The sequence below is a fragment of the Nicotiana sylvestris genome, chromosome 3, assembly GCF_000393655.2.
Source record: "Nicotiana sylvestris chromosome 3, ASM39365v2, whole genome shotgun sequence".
NCBI classification, from domain to species: Eukaryota; Viridiplantae; Streptophyta; class Magnoliopsida; order Solanales; family Solanaceae; genus Nicotiana; species Nicotiana sylvestris.
Window position 1 is genome coordinate 22,285,718 of NC_091059.1, and position 26,899 is coordinate 22,312,616.

The 26,899-nt window shown below is 40.1% G+C and overlaps 1 protein-coding gene across 1 annotated transcript in view; it reads left to right on the forward strand.

Moving 5' to 3' along the window:
• The window catches only part of LOC138887137 (uncharacterized), a 66,449-nt gene extending 64,281 nt beyond the window's left edge, over positions 1–2,168 (forward strand). The window contains exon 5 of the mRNA XM_070168852.1: positions 1,846–2,168. Within this exon, the coding sequence (XP_070024953.1) occupies positions 1,846–2,168 (323 nt within the window). The remainder of the gene's footprint in view (positions 1–1,845) is intronic.
• The last annotated feature ends 24,731 nt before the right edge of the window (positions 2,169–26,899 follow it).

Here is a 26,899-nt window from a genome sequence, read left to right on the forward strand (position 1 = left end):
TACTTGCGGATATTGGTATCCAATTTGTAAAGTCAACTTCATAATTAATCCTTCTAAAAAGCCTATCTATGCACATTATAAAGATGTAGGGTGATAGAGGTAGGGGCAGGACCACGTGCAAGGTTTTGGGTGCTGCATCACCCACTGACTCTGACGGGGACTCGATATACTAATATAGAAATTTTATGAAAACTGATATAGTATATTAACAAGCACCCATTAATCAAAAATTCCAATGGGTGTTTTGGTTTGGAGGGTGAAGTTTGGGCAGTTGGACACCTAACGTTGTGAGATCGAATCTTGTTGGCAACGTTTTTTGTTTCCCAAAAAATAACACTTTTCCTTATTTAATGAATCGTTGACTTCCTTGTTTGCTAATTTATTACTTACCTTCTTTTACTTTCTTTTATCTCATTTTTTTATTTCCTCCTTATTTACTAATTTGTTGAGGAAAAGGAGAAAAAGAATCCTCTACTAGTTAAAATATTGGTAGGCTTTCAAAAGATACCAAACCAAGATATTAAAACAGAATCCCTCCTGGGCCTCGGCTTCTCCAGTTCTTCTTGTCGGTTTCACAGTTCGCAGGTTACACAGTGAACAATAAGTTTTCTTGACCTCCCCATCTCAAAATTAAAACACAAGGAACAAGGTAATAAGATTTGGTAGTTTGATTTAAGCTAGAGATTTTGGGTATAATTATAAATGGCAATATTCTATCGAAGATATTGGATTATTGGGTTTTACAAATTACAATTCTTATTATCTATGCTTTGTAAAATAAATTCAGTAATTTTTATTTTATTTTATGAATACACTCACTGATTATAATTAAAAAATAAATTTATCTCTATTTCTGACTTAATTTCAAAACTGATTTTTTTTAGGAAGGGGGGGGAGGGGAGGGTAAATGTAGGTTATTAGCATCAGTTTGTGCGATTGATGAATATATCCTCATTGGCTCATTGCTTCAAAAATTTGTAAGTTTTCATCTTATCTTCCGAAAGAATAAATATTTCTGATATTTTTAGTGATAAAGAAGTGTGATCAATTTTTTGGTGCAATGTGGTTAAATATGTTGTATTGCTTTATTATTTGTATTGTTATAGAGGGGCATGAGTTCCCCAAATTTAGTTGAATTATAATTAAATTTTAGGTAATATTGAATCTTATTATGTAGGAATATTTCATCAATCTTTGTGAATCGAGATTGATAGATTTTCCACAAGAACGAATATTGGGAAACCAAGTTCTAGTTTTACTAATCCATCTATTGCTTCATCCATAGCTCCGAAAATTCAGAGGGACACATTTCTTTCTGATCTTGATTTGGAATCTCTCAACGCTGATCCGAGAGATAGAAAGCCTATTACAGAATACAACCCTAATATACATGATGAAGTTAGAAGACATTATATTCAAAAAAAAGCTTTGCAAGCCTACGAATCATGATTTTCCTATAACTAAGTTTGGGAAGATAATGCGTCAGTTTTGTCCTGGTTGGTTTAAGGGTCAACATTGTAAGCGGCTGGAGTACAGTATATCAAAAGATGTTGTATTGTTTATGTTGTTATTTGTTCAAAAATGAACATGAAAGTCATGGAAATACGAGAGATGCTTTTATAAAAAATGGCTTCAAAGCTTGGAACAAGGCTATTGAAAGATTTAAAGCTCATGTTGGAGAAGTAAATAACATCCACAACAAGTGTTTCAATAGGATGCTTGATTTAATGAATCAATCACAATCAATTCGCACTTCTTTTGACAAACAATCCGAGAAAGAAAAAAGTGAGTCTCGATCGTGCTTAAGTGCTTCAATCAATGTGGAAAGATTTCTTTTGAGACTAGGTTTGCCATTTCGTGGGCATGATGAGAGTCAATCTTCTACGAATAGAGGTATTTTTATTGAGCTTTTGCAATGGTATGGAGATATTGATCAGGATGTTGGAAGCATTATATTAGAAAATTCTCCAAGAAATGAAATGATGTGTTCTCCAAGTATTCAAAAAGATATTGTTGATGCTTGTGCTAAAGAAACAATCAAAGCTATCATTGAAGACCTGGATGGGGATTTTTTTGGGATACTAGTTGATGAATCAAAAGATATATCACACAAGGAGCAAATGACACTTCTTTTGAGATATCTTAACAAAGAAGGCAAAGTCATATAGAGATTTGTTGGTATTTTTCATGTTAGTAATACATTGGCTATGTCGTTGAAAAAGGCAATCTGCTCTTTTCTTTTCGATCACTCATTAAGTCCAATGCAAATACGTGGGCAAGGTTATGATGGGGCTAGTAACATGCATGTAGAGCTAAATAGTGTTAAGAATTTGATTTTGAATGAGTCTCCATCAACATATTGCATTCATTGTTTCGCTCACCAATTGCAATTAACTTGTGGCTCTTGCAAAGAAGCAGTCAGTTGTAGATGACTTTTTTTGTACAATTACTAATGTCTTAAATATTGTTGGAGCATCTTTTAAGCGCAGGGATTTGCTTCGATAACATCAAGATAAAATTTAGAAGAGTTGCTCAAATCAGGTGAAGTGTATACTAGACGAGGATTAAATCAAGAACATGGGCTTCAACGACCAGGTGATACTTGTTGGGGTTCATTATAAGACGTTGGTGTCACGACCCAATTCCTGAACCCGGTTGTGATGGCGCCTCTCGTGAAGACAAGGCTAGCCAGACCAAAACGGAACACCTCTTTAAGTAGTTAATTATCATAAACAGAAATAAACATAATATAAAATCCATAAATTGCAGAATTCAACGATATCAATAGTAGAAACCATCCCGACACAGCCCAAACCGGGGTGTCACAAGTCACGGTCATCTACTAGGGTATAAATACAACTGAAAGCCTAGAGTGTACAAATACAGACTAATGAAATGAGGAAAGAGAAAAGCAGTGTTGCGAACGCCGGCAACTACCTTGCTAAACCCTGATGACTCTGCCTCCGATCAGCCAAAACATACCTGAATCTGCAAACAAGGTGCAGAGAGTAATGTGAGTAATCCGACTCAATGAGTAATAATAATAAATAAAGACTAAAGGCAAGAATTCACACAAAAACACAAGGTATTCCATATTGAAGTAGTAAAATCACTTTAAACAGTAAAACAGTGATAAATAAAGTGAAAATCCCTTTTTTTTTCAACAAGTAAAGCAAGTAGTTTACAAGTGAGTAACAAAAATGATAGAAATGTAAACAGCCCATCGGGCAAAACATGTACAACAAACCGCCCCTCGGGCATAATATCAACAGAACCAGCCCCTCGGGCTCAATATCAGAATAGTGCCAGCCCCTCGGGCTCAATATCAGAACAGTAATAGCCCCTCGGGCTCAATATCAAATCAGTAACAGCCCCTCGGGCTCACTCTCAGAATAGTATCAGCCCCTCGAGCTACCTCACAATCACTCATATCATCCCCTCGGGCATAGTATCAATCACTCAGAACAATGGGTACCCGCGCTCACTGTGGGTGTGCAGACTCCGGAGGGGCCCCTTACGGCCCAAGCGCTATATCAAGCCACCTCGTGGCATCATCACTCAGCATATCCTCACATCACTCAAGCCACCGCGTGGCATATAAAGTATCTCAGGCCCTCGGCCTCATATCACTCGGCCTCACATCACTCAATCCACCTCGTGGCATAAATAGTATCTTAGGCCCTCGTCCTCATATCACTCAACATATCCTCACATATGGCCCTCGACCTCACTCAGTCCGGAAATCATCATAAGCACCTCGGGCATTTGTAAAACAGTAGTTCTCAGCCTAAAATACCATTTAGAAATATCATTTGAGTTTTCAAATCTGCATAAAAGTGGCTGAATTTGTAAAACAATAATTATCAACAGGACTGAGTTTAAATATAAGTCAAAACAGTGAGGAAATAGTGATAAAAATTCCCAAAGGATTCAAATAATTGGCACGAAGCCCAAGTATGGCAATTAGCCCAAATCATTATGATAACAAATAAGTTTCAATCAAATATGCGGTAAAATCATCAATCGGGATGGACCAAGTAGCAATCCCCGGTAGTAAAAGACCCCCCGCTCATCATCCAGCGCGTGTCTCACCTCAATATAGCACTACGATGTGCAAATCCGGGGTTTCAAACCCTCAGGACATCATTTACAATCATTACTAACCTCGAACTGGCTAATCCTCTAGCTCGCGATGCCTTTGTCTCTCAAATCGACCTCCAAATGCCTCGAATCTAGCCACAATAATTCGATTCAGTTAATAAAAATTATAGGAATTAATTCCATATGAAATTCTATATTTTCCATTAAAAATCCAAAACTGCACTCAAAATTCGCCCGTGGGGCCCACGTCTCGGAACCCGACAAAAATTACGGAATATGAAACCTCATCCAACCATACCAATTTTACTAAAATCTGACATCAACTCGACCCTCAAATCCTCAAATTAAACCAAGAGGGTTTTCAAGATTTTCCCAACTAAAATCACCAATTAAATGCCAAAACTAGTAATAGATTCGGGTAATCTAACCAAAATTAAGTTAAGAACACTTGCCCCGTTGTTTTCTCTGAAAATCTCCCGAAAACCGCCTCTCCCCGCGCTCCAATTTGGTAAAAATAGAAAATGGGACGAAGTCCTATTTTCAGAACTCAACATTCTGTCCATATGTACTGTTCATATGTATTGTACACGGGTACTGTTCATGTTTACTATACATGGTACTGTACAGGGATACTATTCACACAGGTGCGATTACTGTTCACACGTGCGAAAAATGAAGAAACTGCCCAGAAAATTGCAGCAGCTTTTCTTTTCACTAAAAAGTCTCTAACTCCATTGTACGAACTCGGAATTCGATGATTCTTATTCCTATGAGTCACAAATAATAATACGAACATAGCCCTTTAGTCGAAACTCAATTCGGAGCTCATTTGCTCAGTTCAATATCCATTTTTCTCGTTAAACAATTAACTCATATTTCGTGTCAAAAACCCAATCACGACTTGATGAAATTAGACCAAACTTTCCAGATCAGTCCATAATTCATTATCAAAATTTCAGAAGTCTCGAAATCAAATTTCGATCTCTAGAACTAAAAATGGACCTTTGGATCATTACATGCTTATGCTCAAAACGGCAAAATCTTCCAAAACATATCCGAGCCTCATGGGACCCCGACCAAACATGCTAACACACCCCATGACATCATTCAAACTTGTTCCAGCCTTCAGAACGCTGAAAACAACATTAAAACATCGAATCACCCTCGAATTCAAGCCTAAGAATTCCAAAACTTCCAAATTCCAAATTCGATCAAACAGTCCTTCAAACCTCGTCCGAATGACCTGAACTTTTGCACACACATCCCAAATGACATAATGAAGCTACTGCATCTTCAGGAATTCCATTCCGACCCCTATATCAAAATATCGCCTATCAACTGGAAAACGCCGAAATCTCAATTTCGCCAATTCAAGCCTAAACCTTCTACGGACTTCCAAAATGCATTCCAATCACGCTCCTAAGTCCCAAATCACCTAAAGGAGCTAACCAAACCATAAAAATTCAAATCCGAGATCAAATACAAACAAGTCAAATCTTGGTCAAACCTTTCAAATTTCAAGCTTCAACTGAGAACTGTTCATCCAAATTCATTCTGATTAACCTGAAACCCAAAACCAACGATTTACATAAGTCATAATACACCACAAGGGGCAAGTCATGCCCGAGAACCAGCGATCAAAGTGCAAAAGCTCAAAACGACCGGTCGGGTCGTTACATCCTCCCTCACTTAAACACATGTTCGTCCTCGAACGTACGCAGAGCTATTCTAAAAGCCCACCAATCGCTGAATAACCTTACCATGCATATAGCCGGGGGTGATCCCACGTCACCCTATCTCATATAGGTTCGATAACACCATTTAACTAAAATTACACAATCCAATCTAGCCCATAAACCATAGAACCACATTTTCACTTCTGAAACCATTAATACGATCAAAACCTCACACCTATACTTTGAATAGACCCGAACTTGCTGTAGTAGCCCATTCCTGCAACCTTGGGAGCAATCCCATGATATACTATATAACTCTAACACTCGCAGCAATAACTTCTATTCACAATAGCTGCCCATAACAACCAAATACCGATAGAAAACCTCTTATCATCTAAAGTCTCATTCCAACACTTTCATACACTGCCAATGATAAATGAAACACACAATAAACCATAACCATTTCTCAGATCAACCATTCATGAAGCCATTTCTCCTCTGGCAATTACATAGCAATTTTTTTTGAACCGAACCTCGATGTTTACCCATCAAACATGCTGAAATCAAATCCGTTTATTTTCATTAATGATCCCAACGATCTCCTCTGACCCAACACATTACCCTGGTGACATGTGACACCAATAGAGGCCTAAGCCACATCTAGCATAATACGCGCACCAATAAGCAACGATCCGAACATACTCAAATCATGAAAATGACTCAAATGAAAGAGTTGTACCTCAAGCTCACCAGTACCACCACAACGCAGGACTGAGAACCCATCTCACATCATAGGAACAGAACGCACGAATCTAACCTGCAAGGTCATACCTCCACATATATTCACTGCAATGCGCGACCTTATTTAAACACTGCTCCACATGGAACCACCTTAAGTCACTATGCTCGAAATCGACAACCACGCATAATTTGATATCTGGAACCAAAGCAATTCATCATACTCACGGTGAAGCAAATAACATACACCACGCAAACCCCGATAGGATGTATCCGATACACCATTCACCGAGTAACACCCGATTACTCTTCCCGCTTGACTTCGACTATGAACCCCAATAGAACCGTACCATATGTGCCCATAACCAACAAATCATACATCTCGCAACACAGAACGGTAATTCAGAGATCTCCCAAGATTACCAATAAGCTCAATAACAACCGAATCAACACATCCCTCACCTACAGCAACTCAAAGTCAACAAGGCCATCTTGATGCCGGACACATATCCATATAGGTCTACCTATGGACCACACATCAACTCTAGTTACCCACAACAGATAAATAATCCTTAGAAGGTTCACAATGACTGAATAATAGCACATACTAACATCCGACTAACTTACCTATATTTTTCCATCCACAACCACGAGCTAACCTGTGTATGAGAACTTCCAGTCTACAAGTCCATAAAACACATGAAGTACCATATCTGATCCCAATTCCGCCACTCGCATATATAACTCACCTCTAGTACCCAATCATTCCATGAGAGATACTCTAAGATTCTTTTGTGCTGCCAAGCAAACTCGAATATCAACAGCCGACCTGACTAGAAGTGCTGCAATACTACCGAAGCACCATCAACTTAATCGCATTGCCTCTCTCTGAATCATATATCCTCGTCTAATCACCTCAATTAGCATTACCATTTCCTTAATCATCTAAAGATCATTTCTCAAATCATCTGAAGCTCATTTCTTCAAATTATCTGAATTGCCCGCTGCTTAAGAATTTATGACCTTTCTTTCAAATCTGAACCGTGACCTTACACATACCAATCTCACTCCTACACAACATACCGCATAAATTGTACCATTCTAGGACAACCACAAGAACTTTGTATCTCTTTCGAGCCACAAGCAACTATGTACTCAACCAATCAAGAACTTCCATTGTTCCCATCTAAAAGAAAATCACTATACATACCATGCTCCTCATGCCCATAGAAAATATATATTTCCATCTGAGGTCGAAATCATTAAGAACTCTCCGAGTTCCCCTTGCACAGACCAAACCTGCCAGGACTGAATCCTTCTAACTTGATCGAGCTAAGCAAGCTATCAAAACTTAAGAGAATTGTTTCAAAATACCCGCAAGAACCCATTACCTCGAACACACACACGAAATTAATCATATCCTTACCCTACCGGTCCGGTCTACTATCAAGATACTCCATCTATCGGAATTTCATTCTGATTCACCTTCAACTAGATATTTCCTCTTGCTGTATCACCACAATGCCCCAACCCAGGCTTACCACACGAGACCTAAGCATAAAACCACACTGTCTAAGACCCATAAGCCAATGAATACTCTCTCAAATATTCCCAGAAACACCACATTCCGGAATACTTTACTCTGAAGAACTTCCTGTGAATCTAACTCTGTTCCCTTTACCTTCCTGATACTGATACATAGAATCTCATAATTAATATAGAAATACCACAAGTCTTGACATCTTCCAATGAAACTAAGTTTCTAACCACATATGCAACTTTAGAACACTCAATTGATGTATGTAGACTCTTGAACACATTGGAACCATTCTCGCAAGTCATTCATTCTTCTTCAAACTGCAATTTACCTGATCAAACGAACAGAACCACCCATGCCTCATTAGCACTCTGACAACGCAGAATGAAATCCTCATCCCAACACATCCAAGCAACTTCCTTCTCTATGCGCCGAGCATTCTTTACCGACAACAACTTAAGACATCCCATGATTTTTCTTACTCTATGAAGCATAATATACCCTTTGTCAAAATCTTTCCTTTACTCGATCCCTCCTCGGTCTCAACTTCCGCAAACAATAAATGATGCACCCGCACGCCTCAAACTGGAACCAACATAGCACCTAACCGTACAATCAACTACTCACAGCAGACTCCCCTACTTGGCTCGAAGCCATAGATTGAAATACACTCAATGACGTATAACGCTTATACTCTATTGATGCCACAATACCATAGTGAGATTAAACTCAAATCCTTTGTAAGCTTGTGTAAACACAAATCATCTAGTACTTTAAATCTTTGGCAAATCTCGCAACAGTTAAGCCCACTCTCTTAAGAGACCCAAAATTAAATTTTCAACGCTTATATTTCACTTGTACATAAGATCTTCTAACAGACACATAAGGATCACACAACCTCAGAACACTTCACATGAGATAGTCCACTTGTTTTGCCTTCAATTAACATTTCTGTATACCTTCCACAGTCACAAACATTATGTAGTCACTTAGTCTTCATGAGTTTGAAATCATACCGGAGCATGAAATTTACTTCACTCTCCACTGGAAAACATGAATAGATCCTTCACGTGCCCATAACTCAGGGCTATACTTCGAATCAAGATGGAATTCAAGCACCTAATATGTCACAACCCAAAATCCCACTCCGGTCGTGATGGCGCCTCTCGTGAAGACAAGGCCAGCCAAACAACTCGGATTTGCCTTTTCAAAAATAGTAAAACATGAATAAACAGTCTAAATATGATTAAAAATTATTAATTAGTGGAAATACAACCCAAGCACATCCCAAATCGGGGTGTCACAAGTCACGAGCATTCTATAAGAATGAAATTTTCACTTTACAATCTAGAAATACACTAAACAAGAATAATGAACAAATATAGGAAGACAGTGGTGCTACGAACGCTGGCAGTCACCTCGCTATAACCTCTACAACTCTTCCTCCACACAGCCAATACTCGCTACAAGGTGAATAAATACCTGCAACTGCACGCGAGGTGCAGGGAATAAAGTGAATACTCCAACTCAGTGAGTAATAAAAGTAAATACCAACTGAGCGGTAAGAAATAACGTATAGCAGATCATCATTCCGTATAGAAGCAGAGAAAAATCCTTTTTGAGAAAAGTAGTGAAGATATAAAATCTTTAAAGAAACCTTTTAGCTCAGTTTAAAGAGTCTTTTAAAAATGTCTTTTTCAACAGTTATAAAATCATGTATTTAGTTCATAGGACTTACCTCCAATCACTTCCCATTAAAACCCCTTCAATTCCCGTCCAAAAGCTCTCAAGGTTGCTCAAAAATGGTGGAAAAATGGGTTTGGCTCGCGGATGAAATGTTTTTAACGTTATGTCCAGGTACTGTAGCTAACCCTATGAGATCGCATTAGAGCTCCTGCGATCGCATAGAACAAAATTCCCGGGCACTGTATCTAACCCTATGCGATCGCAACACCTTCTATGTGATCGCATAGAGCAAAATTGCTCTGCAATGACTACTGCATTTCTACAACATTTTCCAACTTCAAATATTCCCGTTAGCCATCCAAAATCATCCCGAGGCCCCCGGGACCTCAACCACACGCACCAACATATCTTAAAACATCATCCAAACTTTCTCCAATCATCAAAACACCTCAATTAACACTAAAATAATCGAATTACATCGAATTCAAGCCTAAGTTCTTTTAAAACTTCTAAAACACGCATTCGATCGAAAACCCAACCAAACCACGTCCGAATGACCTGAAAATTTGCACACGCATCCCAAATCACTTAACGGAGCTAGAACATCTCTCAGAATTCCATTCCAACTCTTGGATAAAAATCTTACCTATCAATCGAAAATCGCCAAAATACTAACTTCGCCAATTCAAGCCTAATTCTACACCGGACCTCCAAAATTACTTCCGATCACACTCCTAAGTCACAAATCATCCCCCGAAGTTAACGAATCATCGGAATTCAAATTCGAGCCCTCTAACACATACGTCAACATCCGATTGACTTTTCCAACACAAACCTTCTTTAAAGATACTAAGTATCTCATTTCTTATCAAAACCACTCCAATTCAACTCGTCCACATAAGCATAACAAAATAGGTAGTGGGGAAAACGAGGCGGTAACTCAAGAGACGATGGGTCGGGTTGTCACATTCTCCCCAACTTAAACAAAAGCTGAATGACCTTATCAAGCATAAACCTGAGGATGATCCCACGTCACCCTATCTCACATGGGTCTGATAACGCGTTTTAACTAAAATCACACCATCTAGTCTAGCCGATAAATCTTAGAGCCACATTTCACCTTTTCGGAATCATACACAAGATCAAAACCTCACACCTACATTCAGAATAAGTCTGAACCAGTTGTAATAGACCATGCCTGCAACCTTAGGTGCAATTATATGATATACCAATAACTCAAACAAACGTAACGATAACTTCCATTCACAGCAGCTGCCCACAATAACCAAATACCGATAGAAATCTCTTATTAGCCAAGGTCTCATTCCAACAGTCTCATATACTACCAACGATAATTGAAACACGCAATAAACCATAACCATTGCTCAGATCAACCATTCATGAGGCCATTTCTCCTCTAGAATTTATCATAACAAATTTTTGAACCGAACCTCGATATTTACCCATCAAACATGCTGAAATCAAATCCATTTGTATTCATTAATGATCCCAACAATCACTTCGAACCCAACACACCACTCTGGTGACATGACACATCAATACATTCCTAAGCCACAACTTGCATAATACGTGCACCAATAAGAAACGGTCCGAACATACTCAAATCATGAAAATGACTCAACTGAAACTCACCAGTACTGCCACAACACAAGGTTGAGACCCTGTCTCACATCATATAAATATGACACACAAATTTGACCCGCAAGGTCATGTTTCCACACAGCTTTGCTGCAATGCGCGATCCTACCCAAATACTATTCCACATGAAACACCTCAAGTCACTATGCTTGAAATCAACAACCATGCTCAATTGATGTCTGGAGCCAAAGCAAATCATTACACCTACAGTGAAACAAATAACACACACCATGCAAACCTGATAGAACATAATAGGTACGTTATTCACCGAGCAATACCCAATTACTCATCCCGCTCGACTTCCACTATTACAACTCCTATCGGAGCAAGACGATCCGGTTCCCGGCACCAAATTAATACCGAAATCAACAACCTCGCTCGGCGACATGCCTAGCCACACGAAACGCATCCAAAAAGTCCCTCAACACCGGAACTGAATTAATGATAGCAACCTTTGCATTGACATCCATCACGAATGCCCAATTAAGAAAGCAATCCTTCCCAACCGTCTGCTGGTTCTTTGAAATATAACCCACTCTGCTAGAACATGATCCAACGCACTTCATCACTCAACCCGTGGCATTTTCGGTATTGCCCGTAGCGCAATAGTTCAGAATCACTCAACACTAAGACAACCAGTCTGAATTCCGACATCACATTATAAATCTAACATACCAGCAAACAAAGATCCGCTCGAGCCTCCAAATCCTGATTGCCGCTAAACGGTGCTGAATACACACGATCCATTACCACAACCTAGCCTGTACATGAGAACTCCCAGTCTCCAACTCCATATGGCACACAAATCATCATACCTGATTCCAGTTTCCACCGTGCGAATACATGCACACCTTTAATAACCAATCATCCCATGATAAATACTCTAAAATTTCCATGTGCCATACAAGCAACTCGAATATTAGCAGTCGATCCAGCCTTAAAGTGCCGCAACACTATTGAAGTGCCATCAACTTAATCACATTGGCCTTTTTCTAAAACATATATCCTCTACAAATCACTATGATTAGAAATAAAATTTCCTTAATCATCTGAAGATCATTCACCCTAATCATCTGAAGCTCATTTCTCTAATCATCTAAAGCTGCCCGTACTGCCTAAGAATGTTATGCATTTCCAATCAGAACTGAACCATAACTTTACACACGCAAATCTCAATCCTTCACAATATATCGCATATACCATATCATCCTAAGGTAACATGAGGACTTCACCTCCTTTCCGAACAATGAACGTTTACGTACTCAACTAGTCAAGAACTTCCATTGATCCCATCTAGAAAAAAAATCATTACACATCTCATGCTCTGCATGACATACATAGGTCTTGTTCAAATTCTTACAATACCGACACGACGGATGAGATCTGTATAAATTCATAACACCGTCGAATCAACAATTCATTGGGTCTATACTTCTGGCAAGAACTATCACCTCATTATGAACCAAACAATGGTCTTAGCCCCTTAATTTACTTCATATACTCAAATTGCACTGATCTCGAATTCAATGATCTCGTCTCACCCATTACGAACTGCTCAGGCAATAAGCCACCCCAGACATAATCAAAAGCCGCATATGATGCCCTAATATGCCAATAGGCTACCAATTCGAACGCGATACAAAAAATAAAACAAACTCTGGAAGGAATTACCAATCCCACGCACTAATACAGACTTTCCTTAGAAAACAGGAATCAAGGCATACAAAATAGCATATAGAAAACTATACTCAATATCACACTGTTGCGGCGTGCAACCCAATCCAAATAACATACCCATGGTGATGTGCCACCCAATCCACACATAGATCTATGGAAATTGCATAGCTTGTGATTGGGGCAGTATATACAAGGTATGTGAGGCTATCCCATTCCTTCTTTTGCATGACTCCGATTATACATAATGTAATGAACGAGCTTCCAAAGATATTCTACTCTTAGAAGCTAGCAGTACTTACATTGTTTTCCCTCCTTATGGAACGATTGATGTTAATGTTGCTTCTCTTATTCTTATATTATCAATGTTGTTGGTACTTCCTGATTCTTATAAGGTTCATTTATTCGTTCTTATCCTCAGTTCTCAATTCATATACTTCTCACGATAACCGAATCAATAAATATATATACCGTTGTGGCATGCAACCCGATCAGTACATTGCTGTGGCGTACAGCCCGATCCATAATAATAATAGTCGACTGCGCTCATTGGGGGTGTGCAGACTCCGGAGGGGCTCCTTCAGCCCAAGCACTATATAATTGCTGCGGCATGCAGCCTGATCCATATAAGTAATTGCTGCGGCGTGCAGCCCGATCCATAATATGTAATTGCTGCTCCGTGCAGCCCGATCCATAATATGTATAATATATATATATCTGTTGCGGCGTGCAACCCGATCTATAATATGTAATTGCTGCGGCGTGCAACCCGATCCATAATATGTAAAATATCCTCACTATTGGGTCCTCGATCCCTCTCAGTCATTTAAAAATCACAACCTCTCGGGCATAATGTACGGTCGGGATCTCAGCCCATATATCTCTTCCTATTTATGATTAACATTTCAAAAATCTGGTTCATATCATTCTTAAACAATTGGAAACATGACTGAGGATATAAATTCTTTAACAAAATAAGTGAGGAAAACCAGTCAAAAATCCCCTAAGGGTTCTACAGGTCGACACAAGGCCCCAAGCATGGCAACTAGCCCAATTAACAATAATAACGTATATGTCTCAATCAAAAATATAGTAAAATATCATTCGGGATGGACCAAGTCACAATCTCCATAGCATTGAACCTCACGCTCGTCACACAGCGTGTATCTCAACTTAGTATAGCACTACGTTGTGTAAATCCAGGGTTTCAAACCCTCAGGACCTCATTTAAAACCAACTCACCTCAAGACGGTCAAAGTCTAGCTCGCAATGCCCTTGCCTCTCAAATTAGCCTCCTCGTGCGACGAATCTGCTCAAAATCACAACGAATATGTCACATTATGCTAAAGAGACAATACCCAATCGAAAACACTCGAAAAATATCAAAATTAACGAATTTGACAAAACCCGAGCCCCGGGCCCACGTCTCAAAACTCAAAATTTTTTACGTCATCAGGTTCCTTATCTCACCACGAGTCTATACATACAAATATTTCTCAAATCGAACCACAAATGGCCCCTCGAATCTCAAATTTAGAATTTCAATTTCAAGCCCTAATTTCTTACAATTTGGCTATATTTTCATGAATTTCAAGGATGATTTCACAATATAATCATGTATTCAGTTCATAGGACTTACCTCCAATCACTTGCCGTCAAAACCCCTTCAATTCCCATCCAAAAGCTCTCAAGGTTGCTCAAAAATGGTGGAAAAATAGGTTTGGTTCGCGGATGAAATGTTTTTAACATTCTGTCCGGGTACTGTAGCTAACCCTATGCGATCGCATTAGAGCTCCTGTGATCGCATAGAACAAAATTCCCGGGCACTGTAGGTAACCCTATGCGATCGTAACACCTTCTATGCTCGCATAGAGCAAAATTGCTCTGCACTGACTGCTGCATTTCTGCAGCATTTTCCAACTTCAAAAATTCCTGTTAGCCATCCGAAATCACCCCGAGGCCCCCGGGGCCTCAACAAAACGCACCAACATATCTTAAAACATCATCTAAACTTTCTCCAATCATTAAAACACCTCAACTAACACTAAAATCATTGAATTACATCGAATTCAAGCCTAAGTTCTTTTAAAACTTCTAAAACAGCCTTCTTGCATAGCTTGCGATTGGGGAAGTATATACAAGGTATGTGAGGCTATCCCTTTCCTTCTTTTGCACGACTCCGATTGTACATAATGTAATGAATGAGCTTCCAAAGATATTTTACTCTTAGAAGCTAGCAGTACTTACATTGTTTTCCCTCTTATGGAACGATTGATGTTAATGTTGCTTCTCTTATTCTTATGTTATCAATGTTGTTGGTACTTCCTGATTCTTATAAGGTTCATAGTGAAGAGTTAGTCCTAATAATGTGTACAGAGGATACCGACCTTACGTCACTCCGAAAGGTTTAGAATGTGATTCCATGAGTCGAGCATGCATTATATATATGTATCTATTTTACTCTACCGAGCCACGCTATAGTTGGCCGGGTACGACACCTATTGTGCAACCACTGATCAGTTGGGTTTTACCGAGCTCCACGTGGCCGGGTACGATTCTACCGAGCCTATTATGGCCGGGTACGATATGATGATGATGATGCCCACAGAGGCGAATGCTTTAAAGGTTTATGTATTTATACATATGTATCATGCAATCTAATACAGAAATATGTCTAAAATGCGGAATAATAAGTGGAGATAGAAGGAGAAATCGGGTCTGTGAACGCCATGCAACTACCTCGATAACTCCGATGAAAACAGAATGGCAGGAAAGCTCGCTCTATGCCTCAGGAATACCTGTACCTGCACACATGGTGCAGGGAGTAATGTGAGTACTCCGACTCAGTGAGTAATAGAAATAAAAAATGGCTAACAGTATGAAATCACGTAAAGACACTAAGCAGTTCTATAAAGAAACAGTAAAAATCATTTAAGTAGAAGTGAATGAGGAAATCATGTGAAATTCTTTAAACCAAGTAAAACAGATATAATCAGTATAAATCATCTCCTCAAGCATTTCAGTTCATTTATTCATTCTTATCCTCAGTTCTCAATTCATATACTTCTCACGATAACCGAATCAATAAATATATATACCGCTGCGGCGTGCAGCCCGATCCATATATCGTTGTGGAGTACAGCCCGATCTATAATAATAATAGTCGACTGCGCTCACTGGGGGTGTGCAGACTCCGGAAGGGCTCCTTCAGCCCAAGCTCTATATAATTGTTGCGGCGTGCAGCCCGATCCATATAAGTAATTGTTGCGGCGTGCAGCTCGATCCATAATATGTAATTGCTGCGGCGTGCAGCCCGATCCATAATATGTATAATATATATATCTGTTGCGGCGTGCAGCCCGATCCATAATATGTAATTACTGCGGCGTGCAGCCCGATCCATAATATGTAAAATATCCTTACTATTGGGTCCTCGACCCCTCTCAGTCATTTAAAAATCACAGTCTCTCGGGCATAATGTACGGTCGGGATCTCAGTTCTCATATCTCTTCCTATTTATGATTAACATTTCAAAAATCTGGTTCATATCATTCTTAAACAATTGGAAACATGACTGAGGATATAAATTCTTTAACAAAATAAGTGAGGAAAACCAGTCAAAAATCCCCTAAGGGTTCTACAGGTCAGCACAAGGCCCCAAGCATGGCAACTAGCCTAATTCACAATAATAACGTACATGTCTCGATCAAAAATGTAGTAAAATATCATTCGGGATGGATCAAGTCACAATCCCCATAGCATTGGACCTCACGCTCGTCACACAACATGTATCTCAACTTAGTATAACACTACGTTGTGCAAATTCGGGGTTTCAAAACCTCAGGACATCATTTAAAACCAATACTCACCTCAAGACAGTCAAAGTCAAGCTCGCAATGCCCTTGCCTCTCAAATTAGCCTCCTCGTGCGACGAATCTGCTCAAAATCACAACGAATATATCACATTATGCTAAAGAGATAATACCCAATTGAAAACACTCGAAAAATACCAAAATTAACGAATTTGACAAAACCTGAGCCCCAGGCCCACGTCTCAAAACTCAGAAATTTTTACGTCATCGGGTTCCTTATCTTGCCACGAGTCTATACATACAAAAATTTCTCAAATCGGACCATAAATGGCCCCTCAAATCCCAAATTTAGAATTTCAATTTCAAGCCCTAATTTCTTACAATTTGGCTATATTTTCATGAATTTCAAGGATGATTTCACAATATAATCATGTATTTAGTTCATGGGACTTACCTCCAATCACTTGTCGTCAAAACCCCTTCAATTCCCGTCCAAAAGCTCTCAAGGTTGCTCAAAAATGGTGGAAAAATGGGTTTGGTTCGCGGATGAAATGTTTTTAACATTTTGTCCGGGTACTGTAGCTAACCCTATGCGATCGCATTAGAGCTTCATAGGGTTTGACCAGGGTTATATTATGCTTTAAAATGGGTTTGACCAGGGTTATATTATGCTTCATAGGGTATGAGAATTGCGGAATATCTAGAGTTGTTGTTGGCAAAGAATGCTCGGTGCATAGAGTAGGAAGTTGCTTGGTCGTAATGGGATAAGGATTTCATTCTGCGGTATCGGAATGCCAATGAGGCACGGGTGGTTCTGTTCGTTGGGTTAGGTAAATCGTAGTGAATAAGAGAAAATGACTTGCGAAGATGGCTCTAATGTGATAAAGACTCTACAGGGAATAATTGAGTATTCTACAGTTGCATGTGTGGTTAGAAACGGTGTTTTCATTAGAAGAGGTCCAGATTTATGGTATTTCTATGTTAATTGTGGGATTCTATATATCAGTGTCAGGAAATGTAAGGGTAACAAATTTAGATTGCAGAAAGTTCTTCAGAGTAAAGTATTCGGGAATGTGGTATTTCTGGGAATAATTGAGAGAGTATTCAACGACTTATGGGTCGTGAGATAGTGTGGTTTTGCGTGTGGGTCTCGTGTAGTGAGCCTGGGTTGAGGAACTGTGGTGCTACAGCAAGGGGGAATATCAAATTGATGATGAATCAGAAGGGAAATTAGATAAATGGAATAGCTTGATAGTAGACCAAATCGGTATGGTAAGGATATGATTAGTCCTACGTATGCGTTCGAGGTAATGAGTTCGTGCAAGTGTTCTGCAGCAATGCTCTTGGGTTTCAACGGCTTGCTTAGCTTAGTCTAGTTAGAAGGATTCAATCCTGGCAGTTTAGTTGGTGCAAATGGAACTGGAAGAGTTCTTGTTGGGTTTTATCGTGGTTTGGAGACGTATATTTTCTATGGGCATGCGGAGCATGGGATATATAGTGGTATTTGTTCTAGATGGGACTAATGGAAAGCTCTTGACTAGTTGAGTGCATAGATGTCTGTGGCTCAGAAGGGAGGTAAAGTTTTCATGCATCCTTGGATGATATGTTATATGCGGTATGTTGTGGAGGATCGAGACTTGCGTGTGTTGGGTTACAGTTCAGTTCAGAAAGGAAGTTCATAAAACACTTAGGCAGTAGGTAGCCTCAGATAATCAAGGAAATGGTACTGCTATTGGAAAGTGATTTGACGAGAGTATATATTTCAGAAAAAAAGGGGCAATGTGATTAAATGGATGGCACTTCAGTGGTATTGCGGCACTTTCTTGTTGGATCGACTGGTGATATTCGGGTTGGCTTGGTGACACAGGGAAATTTTAGAGTATCTATCATGGAATTGTTGGGTATTAAGGTGTGGTATGCTTTCGGACGGCGAAATTGGGATCAGGTGCGATGATTCGTGTGCTATATGGAGCTGGAGACTGAGAGTTCTTATGTACAGGCTATGTCGTGGTTGTGTACCGTGTGTATTTGGCATCGTTTAGCGGCAATCAGGATTTGGAGGCTCGGGTGGATCTTTATTTGCTGGTATGTTAGATTTTGGATGTGATGTTGAAATTCAAACTGGTTGTCTGAGTATTAGGTGATTCTGAACTATTGCGCTATGGGCTATGCCGGAAATGCCACGGGTTGAGTGGCGAGGTGCATTGGATTATGTTCTAGCAGAGTGGCTTATATTTCAAAGACCCAGCTGGCGACTGGGAAGGATTGTTTTTCTTAATTGGGGCCTTCCTGATGATTGTCAGTGCAGAGGTTTTTACCATTGGTTCCGTACCGATGTTAAGGGACTTTTCGGATGCGTTTCTTGTGGTCGGGCATGTCGCCGGGCAAGGTTGTGGATTTCGATATTTATTTGGTGCCTGGCACCGTATCGTACGACTCTGGCAGGAGTTATAGTAGTGGAAGAAGAAGCTTTAGGCTTTATTGGTAATGAGTTCGCTGGTAGGCCGATCTGGATACGCGTTTATCTTGAGTTGGCTTAGTTGGCCCCGAATTGTATTGTTGAGGGATAGGTTGATTCGATCGTTATTGAGCTTGTTAGTGATATGAGGATAGCTATGAGTTGATTTTCGGTGTAGTGAGAAGTCATGATTTGTTGGTTATGGGCACATGTAGTGCAGTTCTATTGGGGGATTCATAGTGAAAGTCGAGCGAGAAGAGTAATTGGGTGTTGTGCGGTAAATGGAGTATTGGTTCTGACCTATCGGGTTGCGTGGCGTATGCTATTTGTTTCACCATGGGTGTAATGAATTTCTTTGGTTCCAGACATCAAATTGTGCGTAGCTGTCGGTTTTGAACATAGTGACTTGAGTGGGTTTCATGTGTAATAGTGTTTGGATAGGATCGTGCATTGTGGCGAGGCCACGTGGAGATATGACCATTCGGGGTAGATTCAGGTGTTCTATTTCTATGATGGGAGACGGGGTCTCAACTTTGTGTTGTGATGGTACAGATGAGCTTGAGGTACAACTCTTTTGTTTGAGTCATTTTTCATGATTTGAGTATGTTCAGACCGTTTCTTATTGGTGCACGTATTATGCAAGTTGTGGCTTAGGCTCGTATTGATGTGTCATGTCCCCTGGATGGTGTGTTTGGTGAGAAGGGATCGTTGGGATCATCAATGAATACAAACAGATTCGAATTCAGCATGTTTAAGGGGTTAATATCCGGTTCAAATTTGCTATGGTAATTGCCAGAGGGGAAGTGGCCTCATGAATGGTTAACCTGAGAAATGGTTTCGGTTTATTGCGTCTTTCAGTATCGTCAGCAGTATATGAAAGTGTTGGAATGAGATTTCAGTCGATAAGAGTTTCTCTATCGGTATTTAGGTGTTGTGTGCAGCTTATGCGAATAGAGGTTATGGTTGCGAGCATTATAGCTAGGTGGTTTATCATGTAATGGCACCGAGGTTGCAAGTATGGGTTATTACAGCTGGTTCAGGCTTATTCTGAGTATAGATGTGAGGTTCTGATCGTGTGTATGGTTTCGGAAAGTGCAATGTGGTTATATGGTTTATGGACTAGATGGATTGTGAAATTTTAGCTATGTGGTGTTATCGGACCTTTGAGAGATAGGGTGACGTGGGATCACACCGGGTATATGCTTGGTAAGGTTATCCAGCTATTGGTTGGCTTCTAGGACAAATTTTGGGTACGCTCGAGGACGAGCGTTTGTTTAAGTTGGGGAGGATGTGACGACCCGACCCATCGTCTCATGATTTACTGCCTCGTTTCCCCCATTTTTATGCTTCTTCATGTTTCACTATCAGTATTTGGCGTGTTAGAGTTGATTTGGATTGGTTTTGGTAGATAATGAGACACTTAGTCTCTTTAAGGAAGGCTTGGTTTGGAGAAGTCAACCGGAGGTTGACTTATGAGTTATAAGGCTCGGATGTGATTTTCGGTGTTTCGGTTAGCTTCGGGGGATGATTTGTGACTTAGGAGCGTGAACGGAATTGATTTTGGAGGTCCGGTATAGAATTAGGCTTGAATTGGCGAAGTTAGTATTTTGACGAATTCGGTCAATGGGTGAGATTTTAATTTTAGGGTCGGAATGAAATTCCGAGAGTTTTTGTGGCTTCGTTAGGTGATTTTGGATATATGTGCAAAATTTTAGGTCATTCGGACGTCGTTTGGTCGGGTTTTTGATCAAATGCGTGTTTCGAAAGTTTTTGAAGAACTTAGGCTTGAATTCAATGTAATTTAATGATTTTGGTGTTAGTCGAGGTGTTTTGATGATTGGAACAAGTTTGTATGATGTCTTGGGTTATGTTGGTGCTTTTGGTTGAGGTCCCAGGGGCCTCGGGGTGATTTCGGATAGTCAATCGGACCAATTTCGGCATTTGGAAGTTGCAGATTTTCCAGGCATTTTGTTGCAGAGATTTTGGTCATTGCGATCGCGGGGGTGATGTCGCGATCGCATAAAAGTAGTTTGTGAGGCAGGATTTTTGTTCAATGCGTTCGCATTGAGTCGAACGCGATCGCAGAAGGTTCTCGGGTAAGGCATCGCGTTCGCATGGTGTCTTCCGCGTTCGCTATAAGGATTTTGAGGCCCTGTGGTTTGGTTCTTCGCGATCGCATCAGTGTGGTCGCGATCGCATAGATCTGGGAATGTGGTCATCGCGTTCGCATGAGCTTGACCGCGTTCTCATAGTGCTTTTTGAGGCTTTGGAAATTTTACTCATCGCGATCGCGAGCCTGGGGTCGCGATCGCATAGAAGGTTTTACTGTAGCTGGGCAGAATGTTTTAAGTCATCTTGTTCGCATTTTTGGGTCTATTTTCACCCATGACTGCCCGTTTTTGGAGATTCTTGGAGGAAATGAGAGAGGGATTCAAGAGGAATTGACTTGAGGTAAGAATCTTGGTCTCAATACTCGATTATATTGTGCAATTGGCCTAGAAATTAATTAAGCCAAAAATTGATGAACTAGGGCTTGAGTTTTTGATATTCCAATTGGGATTTGATGGGTCATTTGAGCTCGGATTTGAGAGTTCTTGGTATGCATGAACTCGTGAGAAGATGAAGAATCCATTGATGTTAAATTTTCTGATTTCCAAGAAGTGGGCCCGGGGCTCGGGTTTTGCTAATTTCGAGATTCTTGATATTTTTCGATTGTTTTCGATTGGGTATTGTTCCCTTAGCATATTGTGATGTATTCGCTCTGATTTTGGTTAGATTCGACACACGTGGAGGCCGATTTGAGGGGCAAAGACGTCGCGAGCTAGAGATTTCATCGGTTCGAGGGAGTAATGCTTGTAAATGATATCCTGAGGGTTTGAAACCCCGGATTTGCACATCGTAGTGCTATATTGAGGTGAGACATGCACCCTATGACGAGTGCGGGGTCGTTTGTTATTGAGGATTGTGACTTGGTCCGTCCCGAGAGATGTTTCTACTGTGTTTTCGACTAGACCTTACTTGATAATCATCCTTCTTGGATTTATTTGTTATATTTGGGCTTCGCGCCAATTATTTGAATCCTTCAGAGATTGATATCACTGTTTTCGCATATTTTGCATATTATTTGATCTCAGTTCAAGGTTTTAAATACTGTTTTGCAACTCAGCCATCTTTCTAAGATTTGAAAACTTAAATGATATTTCTAAATGATATTTTGGGGCTGAGAACTACTGTTTTACAAATGCCCAAGGGGCTTAAGATGATTTTTGGACTGAGCATGGATCGGGCTGCGCGCCGCAGCAGTATTACATTGATATTGAGGCCGAGAGATTGGTTGATTTTATTGATATTGAGGCTAAGATCCTGGTTGATGCCACGAGATGGCTTGATATTGCGCTTGGGCTATAGGAACCCCTCCCGAATTTGTACACACCCCTATTGACCGTCGTCGACATTAAATGGATCGGGTTGCACGCCGCAGCAGGTACTAGAATGTACCGACATATGCATTGCATTGTACTCATGCATTTATTCATTATCTGTTGTTGTGCTACTTCTTGAAAATCATTACCTGCTGTTCTGGTATTATCTGATCATTAAGTGTGGGGCTCGAGGGGCGGATTTCTGTGCTTAACTGCACTATTGCTACTGCATTCATTTGCGTAACTATTGAAAAAGACATTTTTAAAAGAGTCTTTAAACTGAGCTAAAAGGTTTCTTTAATGATTTCATATCTTCGCTGCTTTTCTCAAAAAGGATTTTTCTCTGCTTCTATACGGCATGATGATCTGCCTTTACGTGATTTCACACTGTCAGCCATTATTTATTGCTATTACTCACTGAGTCGGAGTACTCACATTACTCTCTGCACACATGGTGCAAGTACAGGTATTTCTGAGGCATAGAGCGAGCTTTCCTGCCGTTATGTTTTCATCGGAGTTATCGAGGTAGCTGCATGGCGTTCGCAGACCCGATTTCTCCTTCTATCTCCACTTATTATTCCGCATTTTAGACATATTTCTGTATTAGATTGTTGAAACCTTGTATTAGAGGCTCAGACTTGTGACACCGGATCAGTGGGCTGATTTACAGAGATCTTTCGTGATTATGGTTTCCGCACAATTCATCTGTTAATTCATACTTCTATTTATATTAAATTGGTATTAAATCCTCAAAATTGGTATTGAATTATAAAGAAAGAGGTTGTGAGATGTTAGTTGGTCGGGCTTACCTAGCATTGTGTTAGGCGCCATCACAGCCGGGGTTGGGGTCGTGACATAATAGTTCTTCTATCCTCTAGCCGGCCTTCCTCGTTACTTCCAAGTCGCATAGATACATCTCACAGTACTAACATACTCACCACACAGTTATCCAGCCGTCACTTCCACCAATAGGGACACTACCGAACATATAAGTTCAAAAATACTTGGTCACACAATCAGCACCTCGGTGCTCAAGCCATAGGAAAATATTCGGCCTCAAGTCCTCTAGACTGGACCAAGATCAAACTCACAGAGTCACATCTCGCCCCTCGATTGGGGAATCACAAGCCATTAAGGCACATCTGATACTAAGCGATCATGCTTGCATACGAACGCGTGGAAGGAATTCAAAGAGTTACATTTCAAGCTGAATCAAAGGACGCACGATAAGAATTCAAGAATGTGAAGTTTTCCTAAAGGTTCTGCAGCCTCTCGAGGATAAATACAGACGTCTCCGTACCGATCCGCGAGACTCTACTAAACCAACTTGTCACGACCTAATTCCCGAACCTGGTCGTGATGGCGCCTCTCGTGAAGACAAGGCCATCCAGACCAAAAAGGAACACCTCTTTAAGTAGTTAATTATCATAAATAGTAATAAAAATAATATAATATTCATAAATATCGGAATTCAACGATATCAATAGTAGAAACCATCCCGACACAGCCCAAATTGGGGTGTCACAAGTCACGAGCATCTACTAGGGTATAAATACAATTGAAAGCCTGGAGTGTACAGATACAGACTAATGAAATGAGGAGAGAGAAAAGCAGTGCTACAAATGCCGGTAGCTACCTTGCTAAACCCTGATGACTCTGCCTTCGATCAGCCAAAATATACCTGAATCTGCACACAAGGTGCAGGGAATAATGTGAGTACTCCGACTCAGTGAGTAATAATAATAAATAAATACTGAAGGCAAGAATTCACGCAAAAACACAAGGTATTCCATACTAAAGCAGTAAAATCACTTTAAACAGTAAAGCAGTGAGAAATCAAGTGAAAATCCCTTTTTCCAACAAGTAAAGCAAGTAGTTTACAAGTGAGTAACAAAAATGATAGAAATGTAAACAGCCCCTCGTGCAAAACATGTACAACAAACCGCCCCTCGGGCATAATATCAACAGAACCAGCCCCTCGGGCTCAATATCAGAACAGTGCCAACCCCTCGGGCTCAATATCAAAATAGTAACAGCCCCTCGGGCTCAATATCAAATCAGTAACAGCCCCTCGGGCTCACTCTCAGAATAGTATCAGCCCCTCGGGCTACCTCACAATCACTCATATCAGCCCTTCGTGCATATTATCAATCACTTAGAACAATGGGTACCCGCGCTCACTGTGGGTGTGCAGACTCCGGAGGGGCCCTTACGGCCCAAGCGCTATATCAAGCCACCTCGTGGCATCATAACTCAACATATCCTCACATCACTCAAGCCACCGCGTGGCATATAAAGTATCTCCGGCCCTCGGCCTCATATCACTCGTCCTCACATCACTTAATCCACCTCGTGGCATAAATAGTATCTCAGACCCTCGGCCTCATATCACTCAGCATATCCTCACATATGGCCCTCGGCCTCACTCAGTCCAGAAATCATCATAAACCCCTCGGGCATTTGTAAAACAGTAGTTCTCAGCCCAAAATACCATTTAGAAATATCATTTGAGTTTTCAAATCTGCATAAAAGCGGCTGAGTTTGTAAAACAATAATTATCAACAGGACTGAGTTTAAATATAAGTCAAAACAGTGAGGAAATAGTGATAAAAATTCTCAAAGGATTCAAATAATAGGCATGAGCCCAAGTATGACAATCAACCCAAATCATGATGATAACAAATAAATTTCAATCAAATATGCGGTAAAATCATCAATCGGGATGGACCAAGTCACAATCCTCGGTAGTAAAAGACCCCGCACTCATCATCTAGCGCGTGTCTCACCTCAATATAGCACTACGATGTGCAAATTCGGGGTTTCAAACCCTCATGACATCATTTACAATCATTACTCACCTCGAACCGGCTAATCCTCTAGCTCGCGATGCCTTTGTCTCTCAAATCGACCTCTGAATGCCTCGAATCTAGCCACAATAATTCAATTCAGTTAATAAAAATTATAGGAATTAATTCCATATGAAATTCTACATTTTCCATTAAAAATCCGAAATTGCACTCAAAATTCGCCCGTGGGGCCCACGTCTCGGAACCCGACAAAAATTATGGAATATGAAACCTCATCCAACCACGAGTCCAACCATACCAATTTTACTAAAATCCAACATCAACTCGACCCTCAAATCTTCAAATTAAACCAAGAGAGTTTTCAAGATTTTCCCAACTAAAATCACCAATTAAATGCCAAAACTAGTAATAGATTCGGGTAATCTAACCAAAATTAAGTTAAGAATACTTGTCCCGTTGTTTTCTGTCCATATGTACTGTACATAGGTACTATTCATATGTACTGTACACGGATACTGTTCCTATTTACTGTACATGGTACTGTATAGGGATACTGTTCACGCATGTGCGGTTACTATTCACACGTGCGAAAAATGCAGAAACTGCCCAGAAAATTACAGCAGCTTTCTTTTCACTAAAAAGGCTCTAATTCCATCATACGAACTCGGAATTCGATGATTCTTGTTCCTATGACTCACAAATAATAATATGAACATAGCGCTTCAGTCGAAACATAATTCGGAGCTCATTTGCTCAGTTCAATACCCATTTCGCTCGTTAAACAATTAACTCATGTTTCGTGTCAAAAACCCAATCACGACTTGATGAAAATTAGACCAAACTTTCCAGATCAGTCCTATAATTCATTTTCAAAATTTTGTAAGTCTCGAAATCAAATTTCGATCTCTAGAACTAAAAATGGACATTTGGATCATTACATGCTTATGCTCAAAACGGTAAAATCTTCCAAACACTCTTCCAAAATATATCCGAGCCTCATGGGACCCCGACCAAACATGCTAACACACCCCATGACATCATTCAAACTTGTTCTAGCCTTCGAAACACTGAAAACAATATTAAAACATCGAATCACCCTCGGATTCAAGCCTAAGAATTCCAAAACTTCCAAATTCCAAATTCGATCAAACAGTCTATCAAACCTCGTCCGAATGACCTGAACTTTTTCACACACATCCCAAATGACATAATGAAGCTACTGCAACTTCAGGAATTCCATTCCGACCCCTATACCAAAATATTGCCTATCAACCGGAAAATACCGAAATTTCAATTTCGCCAATTCAAGCCTAAACCTTCCACGGACTT